We start from the raw sequence: 23,391 nt of genomic DNA on the forward strand, positions 1-23,391 counted from the left end.
GGGGGGGGGGGCACCAGTCAAGGGGTGGGACTACCCTTGTGGCCCTTGCTAGCTCACCAAAACTCATTGAGCGGCCCTCCAGCCAAAATCCTTGCCCACCCTTGCTCTAGAGAACTAGCTTCCACAACTTTGGCATTAATCCCTCTCTATCAACCATCAGCTAAAGATAAAATCAAGACAAAACTGTAGAGTAAACACCCAGTACTTACAATTCTTAAAACACTTGAAAAATTGTTGTGGTTTTCAGAGGGACTACTGACTTCTGGGTGTCTAACTTGAGACACCTTAAGGGAGCCAATATCACGCACATTCAGCATGCTCAACTGTTCAAAAATGAGGCACCTGGACAACACCAGTCATTTCTAAAAACCTCAGGCAGTGAGCCCCTGTGAGGAAAGCAGCAATACCTCCATTTTGCAGTGGCAAACAGAAATAACTGGGTTGAAGTCATAATCGCAGCAACTCTCATAGCAAACCTGGAACGGGACCCAGATCTACCCTCGATCTTGGCCTCGTTCTTTAAACATTAAACCAGGCTCCCCCATGCTGCAGCTCAGAAGGATGCCCAGATTTACCATGAATACCCCGTCTGCAATGCTGGAAGGATGAAAATGATTTACCACAAAATACTGTTAAAAGATTTTAAAACTGGGAGGCAAGTAGAAGTTCACCAGATGTATTTACGTCTTGCAATGCTGCAAAGGCGCTGAACTCCTGCGTGGTTAGAGAAAGCCCCACCTCTAGACAGCAGAGGCCTTCATATGTCTGTACATCTGCCTTCCTTCTTGATCTGTAAGCTCAGATCTAATAAGGTGACCTCACAAAGACGCACAAAGACACGTGTGCCTTTGTTACTACTCGACTATTCAGAAAGAGCTGCATGCAAAAAAAGAGGAGAAAAAAGATAAGGTGAAGAGAAATGAAAGATAATTCCTTAACCTGCAATTTTTCTCAGGAGATAATGAGCTAATAATTCCTTACAGATGCTAATTTTTCAAGCCCGGACCAAAAAAAAAAAAAAAAAAAAAAAAAATAAAAATTAAAGAGAGATCTGACGAGCAGCTATACAGCATTTCAGCAGCGTGCAGCAAGCGGCTGGTTACGACTACTACGTGTTAGCTGTACCTCTGCCTTGGTGAGCTGCTCCCGGAGTTTCTCCACCTCCTCCCTGAGCTCCCGGATGATGCGGGCGTTTGGATCTTCGTTGACCACGGCATGGTTAATGATGTTTTTGGCCCGATCTGCGTATCTCAGCGTGGACAGTGTCTCATCGTAATTATCTGCTGCTGGGCTGACGGTCGCTACCATGGCGGTCTTGCTATTACCACCAAGGCTGTCCTGTGAAAAGGCGGAGGATGTAAAAATTCAATGTACTTGCATAGTGAATAACAACAGTTTGGACTCCTTGAGATCACCAGGACCCAGAATCGTTCACCCCAGCTTCTCCCATTCAAATCCAGTCTACTCGGGTAGCAACTAAAACTGGTTGTATCAAAAGGCTGTTTGGCCCATGTGGCATGAATCCATCTGCATACCACCTTCCCAACACAGGAAAGTCCAAGTGTTTCTTGTAAGAAAATTTTTTAAAAGTCTCCCATAAACAATCAATTCCCTGCTGTTATGAATACTCCTTCTCTGGTCCAGGTTTTCCAGATTGCAACAGAGAGCAGCAATCAAAGGATGGAAACAGGAATGCATGCACACGCATATATCCCTACCTCATCTCACGAGGCAATCCTGTTGAGGATATTTAGGAAATACCAGGCTTGCAGCAATTGCCAACCACTTTTAGTCTCAGATGGCAGGCTACAGCATTACTGAACACTTTTCTTGTCCTTAACAGTCCCTTCTGAGCGAAGAGAAATGTGCCTTTTTCTTGTCTATTTTGTATTTCACTGGGTGAGACAGAGAACTTCAGTCTCCAGAGCTGCCAGGCTGATGTCCAGCCTCAGTGGGATTCATTCGTCATCTGAATGAGCCGTTTTCAGGGGCTCTGCCCATCCCTCCACATTAATGAACAGGCTAGCTACAAGGACTAAATTCACATTTTTAGAAAGTAACGGTAACCTTCCTGGCAATCTCACGGGGACACCTGCACACCAGCGAGGTCCATCTGGGACCGTTTTACAAAGAGGCACCGATACCCCACACAAGCTGTACTGTGCAAGTTAGTCAGAAGAAGTTTATACCAGTTAATCCTGACACTTTTCCAATTGTTATGCATTTTTAAGAAAGCACACTGTAAGACTTTTCCTTTTTTTTAAAAAAGCCAGCCAGCCATAGTTTTAATTAGCTACAGTCAAGATTGAATCAACTCTTGTTTAAACACACATCGGGGGGGGAAAAATGTCTTCAAAAGAAAAAATAGTAACTATTCAAAAAAATGTACTGGGGGGAGTGGATCTCTCTTTAAAAAGGGGCTGCTGTTACTAGACTTGGAGATCCCTATTCTCTGTATCAAATGAAAAAATTGTTTGGGACAATGGATCTTAAACTTTTTTGCACAGTGACCTTCTCCTTAATTGGACTCCACCCCCTACCAGCAAGACCGGGAAGAAATGTCTAAAAAAGAAGGGGAGAAAGGGGACGTTATGCTCCCTGAGCTGTAACTACCTTGGTTACTGCAGCCCTAAGTTTCCCGTAACACCCCACCACTGAGAACGGGCTGCTTAGTAGTTTTCAGATTTGTTCATAAATTGCTTGGAGGATTCAGTGGCTGTTTTGCTGGTTTTAAATCTAAGCCTTTCTTCCAGGATAACACAGATTAAGCATGAAGGCAACCCACTAGGTCTGATCGCCCATCCAATCCTTTGCCAGCCCAAGACTGTCCACTATTTTTTTAAAAAAATTGTATTTTAAAGTTGTAGTAATTAAGAAAGATCATTCTATTTCAAAGCAATTAATACCGTTTTAAATTTATACTTGGAAATGCCATCCTGCGATTTTGGGCTCAGTTTTATTTTGAACATGAAGCTGAAGTTCTAGTACTTGAAATGACCAATTCTCCCAACAAACACACCAGGAGCCCCCAAACTGAACAGAAGTGTATAGTCCAGTGAGGCAATCAGTCAATAAGAAAATGAAACGCAACATTTTGTAAAAATGACCTAAAACGCAATGTTTTTGATACGTTCAAAAACATATTTTTGTCAAACCATGGAAGGAAATATTTTGATTTGGGTGGAAAATTGCAGAATTTGCAGAAACTTTCCTTTCCTTCAGAATGATTTTCCAGTGAAAAATTCCCACACAACTCTGTAAGTTTAAAATTACCTGTGAAGTCTAGGCATCATGGAAACAATGTCTCTATTACCAATTTGTCTACTGATTTCATTTATAAATATTGCTGTTAAAGTTGCATAATAATGTTCATTTAAGTTTTCATTCACATCTCCCATTCAAATGCTTTTTTGCTCTGATAACTTCAAAAACCTGTTGTGTGCTGAAACCAGCCTCTTTTGTGTTTACCAATGTTATTTCTGTGTTTCCTTATGCTCTGCCTGCCTCCATTTGTCTTGCTCTTACATTGTAAGATTTTTGGGGTGGAGATTTTTTTTCTAATTCAATGTTTATATGGCACGAAGTACAGCGGCATCCGGAGGTTCAGGCCTAGGCTTCTAGGCATGAAGAATAAAAACCCACCAGCCTATAGGAATGCATTATCTTTATCTCTTCCTTCCTGTGTGCCTGAAAAGCTGTTACTGCTTTCTTTGCAAATCACTTTGCCTTGCAAGAAGGCTGCAGTAAAGCAAGCATGTACTGACACTGCAATGACTTGAGAGCATAGGAAACCCAAGAAGCACGTCTCCCCTATTCAGTGTCCTCTTCCCCCGCCCACCCGTTTCTAGAACGGCTATACCAGCTTTCAGAAATTAGAAATCACGCTCAGCGAGGGTTGGCAGTGTTGTGTGTCTGCTTCAGTTTAACAAGGAAAATCCAGGCACTTTTTAAGCTCCATAGAAAGTCTTCATGGTCTGCACTTTGGGAATGTCTGCCTACTGAACCAATTAGCTTTAAAATAAGGTTAATTAATCCATCAGCTGAATTGGAGCTCTCCTCTATAGGCTGTTACAGTGGCACAGCATGGTTCACAACCCACCCATTATTAATTTTCTAAAGTACCTCCATCACTGTGTTGCCTGTCCAGGCCCAGTTCCAGGCCATCCCATTCAGTTTTATGTGCAATTCTTTATTGTGCAAGTCCCCTGGCTCTTCTCAGGCAAAGCAGGAAGAGCGAATGGGGAGCTAGACTCACAGAATGGATTTATAAATCCATCTGCAAAGGTTGATCTTAGTGTGTGATCCAGGTAGAAGAAGGATGGATATAACTGCATAGGGAGAAGGGGAAAAGAAGATGACTAAAGTCTGCATTGGCACCAAGATTATTGGAATGTGAAGATTTAGAGATTCCCAACAAGCCAGTGGTACTAGAAAATACTTCATGATATAATTGTTGTTCCACAGAGTAAAGTGAATTAAAATAAAATAAAATAAACCGCCCCCTGCCCAAAAACCCCAAAAGGACGGAGAAGCGAAGCCCGGGACATGCAATAATGTCATCGACAAAAAAAAAAAAAGCAGCGAAAACCCTCAGGAGTTCATCAGCGAACGGGTTGCCTTTTCTGAGCAAATTCACTACTGCACGTTCCTCCTTTCACTAGGAACAAGACTGCGCCCCGACACTCTCCCTCCCAGGATCTTCAAGTATGTTCTTAACACGAACGGCAAGATTTTCCACTAGGGTGAATTTGAATGCCTTCTTTGCAGCAAAAGGAGTTACTAAAAACTTCCGAAGCCAGCTGAAAACATCCCTATAACATTTAACATGAATGGATGTTGCTGTGCCGGTTGCAGAAAGTGGACAATGAGCACTGGAATATTAAATGAGCTGGCCCAAACCCGCACACCTGGGAAGAAAACCCAGAAGCCCCAACTCTCGCCATCTATTTACAGTAGACTCCACAACGCGCTTCTCCAAAAGAGGGAAAGGACGGCCCTGGCTTGAGTCTAGAGCAGCGATTCTCAACCCGTGGCTCACGACCCAAAAGTGGGTTGCAAAAATATATGAAAGGGTGGAGAATGAACTTTAAAAAGGATTCTTGTTTAAAGAAGAAAAACATGGGGAACTGTGGCTTTTCCCTTGCAGGCTGGCAGAGCTCCAGCATGCGAGGGGCTGCTTGGGGCACCAGTACCCCATAGACTGGGGGACTGGGACCTGGGGGTGGAGGGCAGTGGGTTGGGAGTGAAAGGCAATGGGTTAGGACTGGCCATTGATGTTTACAAACAGGTCCTGGAACCAAAAAGGTTGAGAACCGCTGGGCTAATGGGCTTAAAAACAGCACAGTAAGAAAAGACAATAGTTTTCAAATATAAAAAGTATATAGGCAATATACAAGTAAAATGGCAAAACGGGTGCTCCCTCAGTACTAAAGAATAGTCTTTCCTTTTGTGTTATAATGAAAAGGAAAATGTGAACTGTCTAAAGTTTCCAATTGTGGGCTTTTATAACAATCCTGCTTCATTTCTTGAGCTTTAATTGTATTTCTAAGAAATGCTCTTACTAGGATCCATTGAGAACTTCACCCCCTTTAATGAAGTTGCGCTTAAATGAGCTTGTTTGTAAAATTAAGCCCGTATCTGGATTTGAACGTGGCTGAATGTTAACAGGACAAAGGGCATTTACTCGGAACAGGGCAGAACAAAAAGTGGGCTTCTGTTTCTGAGCCAAAGTGCGTTCTGTGCATGCCATTGTCATCTTTGCTACAATGGATCAGGCAGGTGCTAAACATGAATCTCAGGCTGCTCGCTGGATTTTGTTTAGAAACTAAATCGCCATAACTAATCCCAACAACAACGTGGGAAACCCTGCACAAAGGTTTCCACTTCTGCTTCTTCAGACTCCGTTACAACTGCACTCATTACTGCAGAAAACTGAAGGACACTCTAAACGTAGCTGACCACAATGGTGTGCAAAGGCAGAGTGTACTTGTATCACGACAGTAATTACATACACAAGAATACATTTCCATGTTACTAAAAAGCTTTCCAGGAAGTTGCACAGTGAAAAGGGATTCGCTATCCAGCCAGAAAAACAAAATGCACCACTTCTGCTAATCTATTCAGCTTCTTCTCTACAACCCGCACCACTGTAATGTTTGGGATTTAGTATCAGTTCACTGATGAGGCAGTATTGCTGGAAGATTCATTATTCAAGCCTGAGAAAGGCAGGACTTGACATGTCAAATGGGGTACAGCATTTGACCTTTCATCTTGCTTCTGCGTTTAGCCCAATAGGTAAATCAACTGCGATAAAGGTCAACTTTGAAAATTTCCCTATGGGAAAATTTCAAGTATCTCTCTATCCTGCAGCTCAAGTTTTCATATTTGCGAACAAATTATAGGAAAGTACGATTCAAATAAGTTTAAAGAGCTCACTAGAAATGTTGCGCGGGTGATGAGGCAGAATGCAGTCCTGCAAAGGCCAGAGTTTAATCTCAGCAATCGCCAGGTAAGAGGGCTAACTAAAATGACTCACGGTAAAAAAATCTGTTTCCTTTTCCAGCTTACATTTTTGTACCAACAAGCAGCAAAATCACCCTTTGACAGAAAAAGGGAGTAAGGGAGAAAGAGATAATTTACCAAGGTTTGAACCAACTTAATTGTGATATATTTTAACATTTGCAATCTCTGTGAAAACCAGGTAATTACAAACATCACAAAATAAAACTTGAGTCCTGATGCATCTTTGGGGTGTGAAGCTCTATAATCCAACTAACTCCAATACCCAGTCAATCAGTCAGTCTGTAGCAGGTAAAACTATAAAAGGATTTAAAAGATCTCTCTCACTATAAGTAAGATAATCAATTGACTGACTTTTAAATGGCATCCTTCACACTTGCTCTTCATCTAACAGTGGCTTGTTCAGAGAATAAAAAATGAAGAGGGAAGAGGATGTTCACACTGTCCTCAGCTCTCAGCCCAACATGAAATATTTGGGCAAACACAAGCTTGTCATGCTTTTACAACCTGTGGCAAGAGGTGGTAGAGGCTACAAATACAGTGTATCTACACGTTCCTCTTTTAAATATGATTAGCCTAAAATGACCATGTTTAAGGTGCACTAAGGGTGTGGGTCTACAAATGTGCACCCTTAATGCGCCTTAAAAATGGCAATTTTAGGCTAATTGCATCTAAATTTGATACCTCCATAATGCAGGTATAAAATTTAGGCACAAATAGTTAAGGCACCTTAAGGGAAGTGTAGGAACCTTAATGCTGTGTACATCAACAAGGCCGATCGCCAGGGGGACTGGAGGCTCTCATCCCCTCGGTTGCCACTGGGCTGCACTGTCCAGCTATGCTATCGTGGGCTCTGGGGGGCTGTCCAGGGTGCAGCCCAGGGCAGGCTGCCAACACATTCACCCAGCAAGCTGCATTAAGGCAACTTAAGGCATGCACATGTAGACGTGCACTTGAATCACCTTAATGCACCTTAGATTAAGGTGTATTTAGCTCAGGTGCATGCAAATTCACCTGTAGACACACCCACAGAAAACTAAAGGCCCGTGATTCTTTTTGGACGTACGTGGGAGCTGGCTTGCAGAAGCCTGCCATCTCAAGTTTCCCTTTACACCTCACTGGCCTTCACTTAAAGTCCTCCTAGAGCCAGTTCCATTTTTTTTTTACACCATCTTCACTGCAGACACTTTTGCAGTATTAACTGATTGCAGAACTGCTAGTTTCACAGGAGGGCAAGTCTATGACCGCCTCTGACCCCATCCCTCGAATCTGGTTAGAAAGTGCTTTGTCATTACAGCCTTGTTGAGTTCAAGCAAAGGGATAATCATCTTATTCAAAATCTCTGAAGTTAACCATGTCACCCAGGACACTGTATAAATTTAAGTTACATAACAAGGAGATCGCCAAGTTAAATCAGTCTCCGGGCCCTCTGAGCAGCAATTAGGGAATGGACTAAAAATTTTTTTAAAAAAGGCTGAAATATTTATTAGTTTGTCTTAAAATATGCTTTATGCCAAAGCTGTCCAGTTTCAGAGGGCAGGAAGGCTGCACACCTCACTGGTTGAGGGCCCCAGGTGCATGCTCGAGTGTGCGGCCCCTATGCCCCCTCTCACTACAAGTGATGTGAGCCCTGTCCCCCACACAAGTGCCCTGGTGCCATGCAGGTGAGCCAAGCTCCCTTTCAACCCTGCTGCTGCCAGGCAAGCAGCACAAGCCCTCCTGTTGTTGAATGGATGGGTTCTCAACTTTGCCCCCACTGCCATGCAGGTAAGACCCTGCCCCTCCCTCCCCCTGCTTGGGCAGAGAGCTTACCAGCCCTCTTCTGCCAGGCTTCCCTCCCCAGAGACTCCAGGGTGGCAGACCCATGGGAGACCACAGGCTGCACTTTAACCCTTCACAGCTCAGATGCATCCTGTGGAGCCCCAGCTGGACAACCCTGCTTTATGCCTTTGTCCATCACAGGGTTAATCTTAATCAGGGCAGGCAAAAGAATGTATTTGGTCTGGGAGGACTAGACTCAGCTAATCCTTCATACACAAGGCTGCTTCATATAAACTACAGACCAAAATTAGGATTACAGAATAATGGTATTTTAATTGCTTTGAAGGAAAATTTATCCCGCTCTTGTCCCACCCCCCACCCTCAGCCCCTTCCTCTCATACCAGATACATACAAGGACGTTACTTACTTTAAGTAACCAAGTGAGCACAGAATCGCGATAGGGAACAAATTTGTTCTTGTTCTTCCCAGCAGCTTGATCAGCTAGGGCAGAAATCACAAGCCCAAGGGTTGTGAGGGACCTGCAGGAAGAGTGACCGGCCATTAAGAATGGGAAAGATCTGCATCGAGAGTGGATTTTTAAACTGGGCTTCCACAAACACTCAAATGCTGCCCAGTCTGTGCCAATGTTATTTCAGCAGTCAAATGATTTTTTAGCTTGGAAGAATTATCATTTCATTGGTATCTACCCTATTAGCAACTACCCAAATGTAGTATGTGGTCCCCCTGCCCAAATGACAGCTGCTTCAGTCCCCAATATACCCACATCATTTGGGCAAAATTATCGGCTCTGCTTAAGGATTTCCCATGAATGGAAGTACAGACGTGCAGGGTCAGGCAGAAAAACAGCTGTAAAAAAAATTAGCCAGCACCACCTCTATTCAGACTATTCTCTTTGGGTACAAGCTATATTCTTATCCAAGTATCATTTTTTGGCCTTTACAAACATTAGATGACAATCGTTGGAGGAAACATAAGCAAAACATTAAAAACATAGCATGTGTATAGATCATACTAAAATATGGAAGACAATTTTTTTTTTTTTTGTAGGGGGAAGGGGGAAAAGCCAGAGAAGGAACCCCCTGGTCACGAGTACTTTACAGAAATCTCATTGGGTTAACCATGGGTCAGAGGTTTGTCATACCTATTTCTTTTATGGCTATATTAACGAGACAATTGAGGAGGGAAGGGGAAATGTTACCAACAGCCTTACTTGTTAATGTTGCTTCCTTCCTTCAGCCTGTCACCTGCAGCTCCCGTCTTAGTTGCTCTTTCACTGCCTGCCAAGTCCACCAGACTCAGCTTGCCCACCTTCTCACCTGATGTCTGAGGAAATCACAGGACAAAAGTTACTATTAAAAACAGTGACTCACCGTGAAGTTCTATAATTGATCAAGGCTTCTAATAAGAATGTAGGGGCGTGTCTACACGTGCATTTAAACTGGCTTAAATTTACTGCACATTAAGTGGGAATAGGCCGGTGTCTACACATGCAGGTGCTAAAGCACATTAATTCTGTGTGTGGACTGATTCGGGAATAAAGTTAATCCCACGTCAGTCCACATACACAGTGTTACTGTGCAGTGAAGTGTCCACACATGCATTACTGTGCAGTAACTAATTGGGCATAAATTTAATACCTGCATGATGCAGGTATCAAAATTTATGCTCAAGTTGGCGTAAGTCACCATATTGACTGTGCAGTACAGGCGTGCGCATGTAGATGCTCACCTGCATTACACAGTAATTTTGGTTACTGCGCAGTAAATGCGCATGTGTAGACGTGGCCTAGGTTGCGTTCGTTACTTTAGGCCTCCTATCCAACAAGTTTGAAAAATTACAAACAAATGCATAACACAAGCACAGTGTTCTGAATCAATCCTATTGTTTTCAAGGCAGCAACTAAAATGATAATAAAGGATACACCAGGAACTCCAAGAGTGCAACCCATTCACTGGCTGAAGGTACCAGAAAAAGGGGGAAAAAACCAATATCAGTCAGGTGTAAAGTAAGAAGGGTGGTAGTGGAGGGAACCCATATGCAGTGTCCCAGGAGTAACAGACCCGGATGCTCAATCTGATACCTCTGTCTTGTTTAAACTCGAAAATGGATTTCTTTTTCAGAGGTTCTACAGACTCCTAAATCCTAACCTTGCCGTGTACTCAGGATGCATCGCTCTTTGAAGATGAGACTGAATAAGATAAGATGTGTGTTAGAATTTAATACTTTAAAAAGGACAGAGGTTAACACCAAAGATAACAGTAGTGTTTTCCACATCTCTTCCGCAGACCTTCTTAAAAAATAAAAGGCAAGGCAGGTTGGCTGGTATCTTAAGAGACCAGCCAGTTCAGAGGCATGAGCTTTTGTAGGCAACAGCCTACTTCGCCAGATGCTAGCTTAAAACACCCTCCTGCCGGCCAATCTCAACACAGATTTGTTGCCTCCTTGGGATAGGCTCACCCTGTAGGAAGCCTCACTCTGTACAGGAGACCCCAGAGGGAGGGAGAGGATGCATAAGTACCAAACCCCAACAGAGATAATGCTACTTTTGGGGTCTGAAGCTTGCAGTTGTCCAACTTGACACCTTCCCCTTTTGTGTCGGTATGATCTCTGCTTGTGCTTCAGCTGAGTGGGGTAACTCATGGCGTGGAGGAGATGTGCATCAGCCTGCCCAAGGGTGTTAGTATGCTGGACCCCAAGCAGAAAGGCCACTGAAAGCTGCACCCCACTTCAAGGAAATGGGCCAAGTGGGATTGATGACCCACCCCCTCCTAGGGTGCGCAAGGAGGAAGGAAGTAGAAGAGGAGAATGGGAGGGACAGAAAGGATTTTGGCAGCTGGGAAACAAACTGGTTATCAATCACAGAGAATCATTGGGCAGTGGGCCAGAAGGGACCTCCAGAGGTCATCTAGTCCAACCCCTTGCCTGAGCCAAGATCATCCCATCCAAACCATAATGGGTCCAAGATGTGGAAGAGAAAAGATGTTGAGGCGACAGGGGAAATGCACAATAATTGGTGCAGGGGGAATGTGCTGAGGGATCAAACTTAAAACTGAGGGAGGAACTGGAGATCCTGTTGGGGGAAGAATTGATGTTGTGGAATCAGAGGGGGCAGAGAGAGGGACAGCAACTGTACTGACGTGGGAGAAGAGAATTCGTCAGGGGGGCCGGGCAGAGATACAGATTTCAGGTCTGGGGAAGATGACCAGGAGGCAAAGAAGGCATCTAGGGAATGGGGGCAGATGCTGACGATGTTGGGATCTGTATGCAGGAGGGTGTCTCATGCTGGCATCTGATGAAGAAGGGTGTTGCCTATGAAAGTCCGTGCCTCTCTGAATGAGTTAGCCTCTAAGGTGCCACCCTGCTCTACCTTCTGTCTGGCTTCAGGCTAAACAAAAATAACCACCTCTGGGCCTCTTAAAAACAGGCATTTCAACTTTTACCCTTCACTATATTAAACTAGCAAGGGTGGGAGGGTTTGATGGTTTTTATCTGGGCCAGAGGAATGAAAATTGGTACGTGAATCATTTTCAACTTTGCCTTTAGAAAAGCCACAGGCTCCCTAGAGGACTAACAGTAGAAGAGTCCAGCATAACTTAACATATTAAAACTAGCTGGTTTAGGTAGAGAGTTTTCTTGCAGGTTTAGAGAAAGTCAAATGGAAAAGTACACGTTTCCCACCAAAAAAAGGCAGGCAGAATTGGAGGAAAAACACACCTGTTCAAGAAAAATACCACTTTCACATTTCTCAAATGTTTATAAATATTTAATAAAGACAGAAGTGTATTGTAACACTTTCAGCAATACATTTGAAAATATTTCTGGAAAAAAGCTGCAATGAGGAAGTTGTACAGATGCCCAAAGATTTATTCGTTTTGTAGCCTGCTTTCAAGAAATATTCTCTCAACAAGGAGAGCCAGTTGTCTATTCACACATTTTTCCCCAAACCTCTATTTTTGCCTCTAAATGTCAGATGCTGTTTTCTTCCACCTGGCCTCCAAATTGATTGCAAGCTCTTGCTTTAATAATAAATGTTTTGTGGTTTCAGATACGATGACTGAGAGATGGATCCTCACCAAGTCTGCTATGACTTCGGGTGTGCAGTCATTATATCAGTATATGGCAGACTTCAGGCTCACTTGCTTATCATAGTGTCTTTAAAAGCTTGGTTTCATCACATGTGTGTAGAAGCAGATTAGAATCTGTTCGACCACAGGAGACTTGCTGTTACTTACCCCTGATTGCACATCATACAGGGTGTGTGTGAGCGTGATCTTGAAGACTGCATGGGACCGACTGCTCTCCTCATTCATGTTGGTGGCAGCTACTGTCCGGGATTTGTTACCCTCAGACATCAGCGACTCTATGTCCTAAATAAAAGTTTTTGCAGCCTTTACTCATTTGTGATCTCATTAACAATTTTAATAATATAACAAATTGATAAGTACAATAAATGCAGATTTCACACTGGTTTGAATGTTTTTAGCCTCTAAAAATAATGTCACAATATCTTATTACTATAATTTAAGGATAACTGACAACAACTCGCCTAATTAATTTAAGCAATGCCACTGCTGTGTATACTATCCAGAACTTTTACTTTGATTGGGAAAGGGGAACAGGGGAAGGAGGCTTCATTCTTTTTATTCTTTGGTTTGACTGGCTGCACAGAGCAATAGCTTAGAAAAGCAAAGGGGTTGGACTTGGTGATCTGCTCAGGTCCCTTCCGACCCTACTAACTATGAAACTAAAACAACAATTCATTTGTAAAATACTGCAGAATTTCAGCCTCTACTTTCTCCCCCGTTTGCATTACACAAACTTTCCTCAACACCATGCTGCACCACCAAGCAGCTCTCGTTCACTCATTCAAGAGACCAGATGCAAGCAGCTCTTGGAAAGACCTCCACTTCAGAGCTGCAAGGCCGAAAAATAAGCATCTTGCCCAAGGAACTTGATCCAAGATTGACAAGCTTAGAGACCTAGGATTTCTACAGTTAGTGAACACAGGAGACCACCTTCAAAGGCAGACTCATAGCATTTATCATAGATTTATAAAATTTATCATAGATTTACAAGATTGAATTTTTAGCTGATTTTTTAAAATGAAATCTTTATATTTTCCCAAGCAGGAAGCAACTGTGACCACCTGAAACCAGAGATCCTGCTCCTGCTTTTGTTTCAAGGTACTCTGCATCATCACAGATCCTCACAGGAGGTGAGAGGCTTCATACCAGCTATGAACTGACTGCCCAGACGAGTTTTCCATCTATTGACGCCTCTGTGAAATCCTATGAAATATGAACTTTCATTTCTACCCAGGAGAACTTTTACAATCTTTTCTCCAATACCTGATGAAGGGTGTTTGTGCCCGAAAGCTTTCAATTAAAGACATCTTTTTGCAAAAATCTTGTTGGCCTAATAAAAGATACCATCACTACTATGAGTCCTGATTGCCTCATGGCATTTAGACACTTATTAGGTATCTATAGCAAGCTACATGAAACGGTAGGGCACAGGGGCGTGTCTGAACTCTGCCTCCCTTTGGACACCAATTCTGAGCCGAAAATTAGGGACCTCTGTTGTCTTAATTCATTCTGGATCCCAAAATGATCCTTCAGTACCCATAGTGATTTCCATTCTTGAATATACTCAAGAGTCCAGTAATTAGAGCATCCACCCACGAGCTGGGGAACTGGGCTGCAGGACCCCCTCAGGGATTCAGGTCCACCTCTCCCACTTCCAAAGAAAATACCCAACCCAGCAGATAACTGGCTAGCTTGTGTGTCCTCCCCACCCATCCCAACTCTTCCTGCTGGAAGCAAAGCATTGGGCAGCCAAGAAGACATAAGTCATGGGGCCAGAAAGACAGCAGTATGAGGAAGCTTGGGTCTGCAGTTCAGTGACAAGGATACTCCCTCAGGAGGTGAGAGGACTGGTTTCTGGTTCCTGCTATCACCCAGGGCGCAAGGGCCAGAACCCGTTTCCTTCCTCCCTAAAGTTTCCTCTTCATTAGCTGCAGTTATTCTCCCTCTTGCTTGTTCTCTTTCAGGTCTCTTGGCTTTTGTACTCTTGACTACCAAGTGGTCTAGTTTCCACAGGAGGCATGGAGGGGACAACTCACCTCACCCTAGTGCAGTGGTTCTCAATGAGGGTGCTACGGCATATTAGTAATGCTAGGTATACAAACACCTAACAAATGGCTTGCAAGATAAACCTGGGTATTTCAAATAGGAATCCGTAGTGTCAGAAAACTTCTGACCTGTGGCAGTCTTTCTGAGGTCTTCGCAACAGAAGAATTGCTTGATAATTTTTCTGCAGTCAATGAAAGCTAAGAGTTAGCTTTTTCTGAGGCTGCCTTGAGTTTAACAAGGAGTGCCTTGAGTCTAAAAAGGTTGAGACCCATGGGTCTAGGGCTTAGTGCACTCTTCTGGGAGGTGAAAGAAATAAGTTTTAGTCCCCTCAGGCTCAGGAAGGCCTAAGAACCCCAGTCTTGCTTCCCAAACAAATGATCCGATTAAAAGCCTACCATGCATCACCTGACCCACGTCTGAGTGTGATTGTGGGGGTCTGCGTTTATGCTGTCAGTGCCAATCAGGTATTGGGCACATTCTGCAGAAAATCCTAAAAGATTAAGGATTTAGGTGAACTTTAAAAATTGCTAGCCTGTTTGCATTGCAATGGAGATTGGGTGGGCGTTTGGTGCATAAGCACATGATATAGACTGAGTGTGCATGCATGTGTATGTCTGCGCACAAGTTCTCTCGGGAACTTTTCAAGCCCAAACAGAGGTTAATTTAAATGCTTAAGGAATTTTGCTGCCAGTGGAAAGAGTTTGACCTCTATTAGCTTTGAAACTTGGATGCCTCCAAGAAAAATTTGCATCTGGCCCTAGGTTACTACTGCTAGGGGTTAGTATAAGCAAAAAAGAACGATTAAACCCAGTTCTTTAAGTTTTCTGTACCCTCTACTATTTTTAAAATAATGCTGATGATACAGGGTAGTTCTCACACATTTAAAACTCCCTACGGGGATGTCTTAAAGCATATCTTTTCCTAATCTCTACAGCCTCTCTTAAAACTCCACAGACACAATATAAAAGTTACCTTCACTTCCTTGAGCAACGGCAGCAAGAATTTCAATTTTAAGCATATTCCTTCCCTACAATCGTGTCTTACCTTGTAGCTAGCAACAGCCAGTTTAGAAAGCCCATCGACATAGGGACCAAAGACATTATGTTCTCTCACTTTCAGTGACTGCCGACTTCTGTTAAAATAAAAAATTATCCAGTTAAGTACAATAAAGACAAATGTGGTTCTACTAAAAACTCTAGCAGGTTTCAAATGCATAGGATGAGATTTTGTAGCTACAGTACAAAGCAGAAAGTTAGTATATAACATGAAAAGATGCACATGCTCATCTGATGTGCTAATGTTGACAATCCCACAATTCTCACATCATAAAAACAAATTTCAGCATCCAGGTATATTTGGTTTAAATTGGGTCTTTAAACAGAGCAACTCCTGGGTTGGGGAGCTCAGGAACACTACAACAACCTGCTGGAAAGATAAGCCTTGCATTCTGCTAGGACAGCTGAAAGGTAGCCCGTGAGCACATTATGCATAAAGTCTTAGCTCATGAAAATGAGAGTATTATACTATCTGTGAGCTGGAGTTTGTCACATGCACATGGCTTACCCTTTGGGGTCAAGGAGATCTCGAACTTTCTCATTGTAAATTTCCATGTAAGACACTTCCACCTTGAAACTCTGTTCTTCATTTTCCTCCTTCTGTGCCCTTTCAAAGAGTCCGCTGCAGAGCCGAGGGATTAATCCAGGCTGGTCAGCAGTACCCATCATCGTGTATGATTTTCCAGATCCTGTATTTTTGAAGCAACAGTTAGAGTTTTTAACAACAGTGCTACTTGGGATTTTTGGGTGGGAAGGAGAATTACTTTGAACTTTTTAGTGAAAGATCTTTATGCCAAATCTATGTAAAGGGTCCAATACACCAATCAATTAAAGGGAAGGCCTCCATACAAGAAAAAAAAATTACACTAAAAAAGATAACACAAAAGGTTACTCTAAACTAAAAGGACTTATCACAGAGATGCAGTCTTCTCAAGGGCATCATTTAAGACACCTACCCAAGTGTCATACCTACACAGCACAAGTAAATCAGTTAAACAAGCCAAGCCATCACTGTTTATTAAATCAAAAATGATGAACAAAGTCCCTCTCAGCTGCAGAGTCAGGATTTTCCATCAAAAAATATTAAACACATGCTAAACTCAAGGACAGTGAATGATCACACAAGAGATACCGATCTGGAAACATGGGAAAGAAGGGTAGCAGGGCAACACAAGCTAGCAAAATTTGATTCCTTGTCCTTGGGGACAAAAAAACCTTCTCATTGCAGATCCATAGCAACAAATATTTAAAACACTCACCACTTCTCTGTACTGCATTAAGGGAAAAAGTTACAATGGCACACAGCCAGCCAAAGAACAAGAATACCATGAGAAAACACACATGCACACGCCCTCTCTCATCACGGGTGCTGCTGTTTCCACCTTGGACTAACATACCCGTCTGCCCGTAGGCAAAGATGCATGCGTTGTAACCTTCAAAGGCATTCTGAAGAATATTCTCTCCAAGGCACTTGAAAACAACATCTTGACCTAAGATAAAACAAAAAATGAAGCTGAAGCAACTTTTACAGACCCTATAACATTAAACTGAGGGAGACACAGTGTAGGGATAAGAAGAGGAAAGGTCCGGTGGTATGAAATATATCTCTGTTAATAAAGTTATGTAAGGATGGGATAGGGGGTGCACACCTGGAGTTACTCTGCTGAAGTCATCTGAGGGCGCACCTATATATGCTATAAGACAAAGCAATAAACTCCGGCGCTTATCACGCCAGAGTTTATGGCTCCCAGGCACTGCATCTTCATATGTTCCTGGGACTGTAGCATGTCGAATTGGGTTGGAGCAGCTTTGGCTGGCAGGTGGTCCAAGGGGTCAGCCCGCCAGCCTGGGGCACAAGGGTGTGGCAGCACGAGGCTAACCAGCAGGCAGCCCCTGCCCTGAAGCACTTTCATGGCCCAGCCAGCCCCGTCAACATCTACTAGGGGTGCAGCAATACAGATTTTTTTGGCCAATACCGATGGCCGATTATTAGGCAGTCATATGGGCTGATACCAATCTGATAGCCAATATGCAGCCCAGCAGCTTGGAGAGCAGTGTCTGGGTGATAAGTCTGGGCAGGGGGAGCGCACATCGAGGCCCCCATGGTGGGAGAGGGAATGGGGCTGGGACAGAGGCAAGGGCAGGCACTGCCCAGACATGGTGGGGTGCGGGACAGAGCCATGGACGGCTTTTCCAGGGGGTGGCTCACACTGTTGTGCACACCTCCAGGAGAGGCATATGCCCCCCTGGATTTGTGCCCAGGGCGAGGATGGGCTGCCTGCTGCAGGCTCGGACCCAGAGGCTACATCAGCCACTTCCTGGCAGGGAGGCCTGGGCTGGGCAGGGTGGGTGGCAGCACTGGGAGTGGTGTTACGGTGGGGGGCGCGCCTCCCAGGGCCATTGCCGCCAGCCCCCAAGTGCAGCCCCAGCCCAGCCCCTGCTGGGAAGAAGGCAGCACAGCCCCCGGCTTCCTAGCCCACAGCAGGCAACCCACCCTCAACCTGTACACAAATCTGGGGGAAGGCACATGCCCCCCCATGTCTCCCCCAGGGGTGCACACAGCAGCAGGAGCCACCCTCCCTCCCTTGCCCCCTCTGCGCTCCCCAGATGAGCTGCCCATGACTCCATCCCGCACCGTGTCCAGGCAGCACTTGCCCTTGCCCCTGCCCCACTCCCTCCCTCACCATGGGGGCCTCAATGTACCCCACCATGCTCCTTCCCCCACATAGACCTAATGCCCAGGCGCTGCTCTCTAAGCTGCCGGGCTGCATTCCTGGCCGTATGCATGCTGCAGCTGCACACATGCATGCAGCATTTACTGGTGATGTTATCAGCTATGCCAGCCAAAAAAAGCTGACTGCCGATAGTCTCAATTTTCCTTTTATTGGTGCCGATACGATATGGACCGCTATATCGGTGCACCTCTAGCATCTACACATGCATTATGGTGCACTAAATAATGCCACTGAAGGATTGTGCTTGTGTTTACAAGTACTACCCTGCTGCAGCATTAATTAGTTTACTCCAGGCTAATAGGGCCACATGTTTAGATGCAAGACATTTACTGCGCAGCTAATTAGTCTACTCTGCAGTAAGTGTCTCATGTAGAGGCCCCCTGAGTTATAATAGCAGAAACCTAAAAGAAATGACATTTGACTCTGGTTTTGTGTCTTTAAGCATTTGCTATTAGTACCCAAAATATCCACTAAAACTTGCCCAACCCAACTTGCAGGACTTAGTGCACTGGTGACAGAGAATGGACTACAAAATATGATTTCATTTTGGCAACCGTGACTTGATTTGAATTTAAGGCAATAGCATATGGTCTACTAGAGAGTATCTTTTACAGTATTTGTAGAAGCAAATGAAATTACAGCAACAGAAAAGCTTGCTAGATGCCTTTGCTGTTAAATCCTTGCAGAGAAGTAATCACAACTATGTGGGAGGGAACTGGAGTATAAGGCTAGTGGATTACAAATTAGAGGGTAAAGTGTTTCTGCTGTAACAGTAGAAGTAAATCTGCCCACATGTAATTTTTGTTTGACCCTTTTTTTTTTTTTTTTAGCTGGGGTGGGGAAGCGTTGGTGGTTTTTGTTTTGTGTACAGCAGTAACAGACTGCAAATGCATCACTCAGAGTTTCTCATCATAAAGATGTCGACTTTAAATCATACGTCAAACATACAGAACTCCATGGCCTGAGATTTTCTTTCAAGCAGGAAAAGTCTTTCACATACCCTGAAAATTCTCACCCAGTGACCAAGTCAGTTTATTTTACTATTTGTTATGAAGTCAAGAGTTGCTCCTGGAAGTTCTGCACAAATGAAATGCACACTCAAATTAGGAACATTTTTGCTTGAGTGCTTAAGCAAGATAGAACTAAGATTGCTCCAGACTGAACGTTTGCAACCCATAACAGCCTGCAGTTAAACTGTTCAAAAGTCTTTCTGTGAACCATGTGTCTACCTCAGTTCTGGGAAGGAGACTTAGGTGCCCAAAGTACAAAAAGGTTAGATCCAAAGGAAGAAGAAAAGAAAAAAGAGCAAGGGATAGATAAGGGCACTGGCACTGAATACAGAAGCACTGACTCCAACACACAAACATGGGAAGGCTCTACAGTGTGTTTCACATTAAAATGCAGTTTTTTGCTGAAGGGTGAACACAATAAGAATTGACAGCCTTATTACTACTACTACGGCTCTCATCCTAGTCCTCATCCTACATCTTCACATCTGTGCACCTGCTTCATTTTGTGTCCCCTGAAGTCAAGGGAACTTGATGCAAGCCAATAGCTATGCACAAGCTTATCTGTAGGTAAAATGCGGGGTGATCTTCAGTGTAAAACTCTCATTGACTTAAATAGGAGCAAGATTAGGCTTATAAAACACTGCAGCCATAAAAAAGACAATGGCCATAGTTCTGCAAGATGCATCAACTACATTATTAGCACATTGCTGAAGCTGGCATTGATGCTGGGAAGCTTTATTCTGAAGAGGAGTTTAGTACCGAGCCTCAAATTATATGCTAAAAAAAAATTTTTTTTTTTTTTTTTTAAAGCTATGCCTCTAGAATAGCATTGTTAAAAGTGGAGATATTTCTGTGCACCAAAGTGTCAAATTTCTTGTGCTGCAGGTCAGTGGTAAGGCATCTATTGCTTGCCACTACTTTAAATGTTATCTTTAACTAGTAAGGAGGGATGATTTAAGATTCTGCTTTCTCTCTCTCTCTCTTTCTCCCCCACCCAACAATGGGCAAACCACAGAGGGAAAATGTTTTCAATGCCATATGGTCTGTACCCTTTGGCAAATACTGCATTATAATGAGATCATTTGCACTTTGCTTAGACAACAGATATGAAAAGTGAGCACAAAGCTACAGTACATAAATATTACCTGCATATTTTTCTTTGACAGATTCATCCATAGACCAGAAACAGTGATCGTAAGCAAACACCTGTTATAAAATAAAAAGGGGATATCCTGTAAAAACCAGCAGTCCAACCAAAAAGGCATCCTAATATAGAGAGAAAAACAGGGAGGTTAGCTGACATCTCTCTCTGCTGCCATTCTAACCACAATACCCACAAGGCTCCACCTTTATTTGCTTTCTATTTTTATACTTCAAACTGAAGCTCCTACAACTTCAAAACCTGATATCATAGTTACTCAAATACACGATGCCCCTGAACATAAGACAACCCCCCAGTAATCAGATTCTCTACATGGAAAATATATAAAACTTGTTCTAATTTTGCAGGTTATTGGACATTTGCCTTGAATCTGTCCCCCTCCCATTGCTACAGCAGGGAAAATAGATCTGGGGGTCTAAGTAGCCTCCTTGCCTTTCTCAACTTCTTCCCCCTGCAGCCCCTTGCCCTGCTCCTTACAGTCAAAGCCTGCTCTCCCTGAGCATACGGAAGTGAGAGGCAAATTTGAAAAAGCTAACCTCGAAATAGCCAAATGACTACAGGTAGCTACCGACTTGGTTCAACCAGAATTGATGCAGTTTACCTATTTTTGAAACTGCTGCAAGTTTTAGCGCAGGTACTCCATAAACACACTTCTGTACCTATAGTTTTTTTTTTTATTTTGTGTTTCAGGCCAAATTAGCCAAACAGTTTCAAATATTATCGACTGAGCAGAGCTCAGATCGTACATGTCTGTGTGATGCTACCACTGGCAAGTGTCTTACCTCCCGGACTCTTCAGCCCAGGGCTTCAGATACTCCCAAATCCATGGCAGGCATCCTGCATGCAAGCTCCAAGTTCGGAGGCCTTGGGGTTCAGATGCTCCCTAGTCTCACTTGCCAAAAGGCCACAGGAGCAAGCTAGACGGAGACCCCAAGAGCAATCCCCCATCACCAGAAATTGTGCAGCCGAGATCCTGCCATAGGGAGGCTATTGGAGACTCTCGCAGGGGTGCCCACCCACAGTGCAGTGGATAGGTCTCTACCCTCAACTGCAGCAAGTCATTCCAGGCTGGGAAGAAGGGGATGTCCCCTGCCAGATATGTAAAACCACTTGGGCAGTAGGATATTAGTCCAAAGCCAAAAGGCTCATGATTTACCATATAATTTGTTGGGCTGGGCCTTAGCAGAGTCAACAGCATCAAGCCACGATGACTCCACAGCCCAGTATTGCTCAGTATGGGTGCGTCTCCTCCAGACCCCCCCTGCAAAGGATCCAGGTGCTAATCAGCCCCCACTTATAACTGGAACTGGATGTTCTTGTCATGAGCCCTGGGATCCTCCAAAAATTCACATACAATTGAGACATGGAGCCACCTTCTCTGGCTCCACCTCATGGAGGGTGGGCCACAGTAATCACATGCGACAGGCAAGGGGCCGGTAGAAGGATTTTGGCTAAGCTGTTTGGAAGCCCCATTTGGTGAGGTTGGCCAGATATTTAAGACCAGTGAAGAAACAGGAATAATTGAAAATGGGAAAGGATGCAGCTCATCTGCGGGAGTGAAGAAGTTGAAATGTATTCACTGTAGTGGCTCACCACAACCTAAAAAAAGAGCTGGTGGTAACACTACCATATGTCTTATCCACATGGGCTGCCCTAATTTAGCCTTGTGGTAGGTTCCCATCAGCATGTTTGACCAACATGGGCCGTGTGTTTTATAGTCATGCTCAGTGTCAGCTGCATTTAATCCACTTCATAGCTGGTGTCCACTGCTGAGCACATGCTGCTTTTGGCAGCAGTTTTAATGATAAACAATGTATCTAATGAGGCTTGCTTGTATGCAGATACAAGACCAGGCACTTTTTCCCCCATGCTGATTGGGGGTGGGGGTGCAGACCTCATATTGTACTCAGGTAAATACAGCAGCTCCCATGCAAGACTGTTCTTTGCTCTCATTTCTTCATACATCCTTTCTGCACTCCTCTTCTTCCAAGTGCTTCCTTTGCCCATTTTCTGCTCTTACCACTTTAGTTTTATTGTATATTCAACATATGACAACCAAGAGCTCTGCCTCTTCCTTCAAAAACCCCTCTCCCAGCCTACTTTGCCTACATCTTCCTTCTTCAATCTGCAGACTGACAGATGTCCCCTGGTCTCATCTACCCGCTGTCTCTCCATGTGTCTGAATTAAACAAACCACCTCAGGGTAGCAATGTCTCCCTTGTGTAAAAACAGCTGTATATAGTCACATGCTGCTGATAAACAACAGCAGCCCAACTTGGGTAATTTTATATAAGCAAAAATTTTTAAAAAGGTTTCAACTTTGGCAAAAGTCAGAGTTCACAGTGCTTCTAAATATAAAAGTTTCAATTTTGTGGTGAAACCCATTTGGACTCCATACTTGATACTATGCCTTCACAGAAGCTGGCTTCAATTAGAGTAGTATCCACTTGGGAGATTCAGACTTCATGAACAGATGCTCTCAAAACAACTTATCATAATTGGATGCAGAAATGCTCTGAAAAAGTTGAGTTAAAAAAAACCAAAAAACCCAAAAACCAAACAGTCTGATTTCATTTTTAAAAAAAATCTAATCTATAATGTAAGCAGGAGAAAAGTCAGCCACCTCATACACCACATTATACTTAATGCATGAGAAAGAAAGCCACAAACCATGAGGAAGCCAAAATATTTTGATCTTCATTCATACTGGCTGCCAAAAATTACATTAAAAGCAGAGAGGAGAGCAGAGGGGAATCCCACATGCTGCTCTTGGGTGTTTGCTTCTCGTCTTGGTTTAGTTGAGTTAGCTCTTCTCTTCCCCAGAAATATTTTATACTACTGGTCGGCTGCAGTCTATGCTACTTGGGACAAGGGGGACAAACCACACAGGCAGTTAGAGGTCAGACATCTACACTTTCAAACTCCATTTCAGTCTTTTTGCAGCTTATAAACTCCAGGCAGATTCAAGGTTTGCTATGCACAGACTTGAAAAGCCAA

The 23,391-nt window shown here is 43.7% G+C and overlaps 1 protein-coding gene across 1 annotated transcript in view; it reads right to left on the reverse strand.

The window, feature by feature from the left end:
• Positions 1-23,391, reverse strand: part of KIF13B (kinesin family member 13B) — a 200,729-nt gene that overhangs the window by 108,598 nt on the left and 68,740 nt on the right. The window contains exons 4-11 of the mRNA XM_019520900.1: positions 20,378-20,438; positions 16,885-16,977; positions 15,996-16,176; positions 15,477-15,564; positions 12,534-12,668; positions 9,512-9,624; positions 8,708-8,819; positions 1,126-1,338 (exon numbers count right to left, since the gene is read on the reverse strand). Coding sequence (XP_019376445.1) covers positions 1,126-1,338; positions 8,708-8,819; positions 9,512-9,624; positions 12,534-12,668; positions 15,477-15,564; positions 15,996-16,176; positions 16,885-16,977; positions 20,378-20,438 — 996 coding nt within the window. The remainder of the gene's footprint in view (positions 1-1,125; positions 1,339-8,707; positions 8,820-9,511; positions 9,625-12,533; positions 12,669-15,476; positions 15,565-15,995; positions 16,177-16,884; positions 16,978-20,377; positions 20,439-23,391) is intronic.

The sequence above is a fragment of the Gavialis gangeticus genome, unplaced genomic scaffold, assembly GCF_001723915.1.
Source record: "Gavialis gangeticus isolate Ggan-Ray unplaced genomic scaffold, GavGan_comp1, whole genome shotgun sequence".
In the NCBI taxonomy this organism is placed as follows: Eukaryota; Metazoa; Chordata; order Crocodylia; family Gavialidae; genus Gavialis; species Gavialis gangeticus.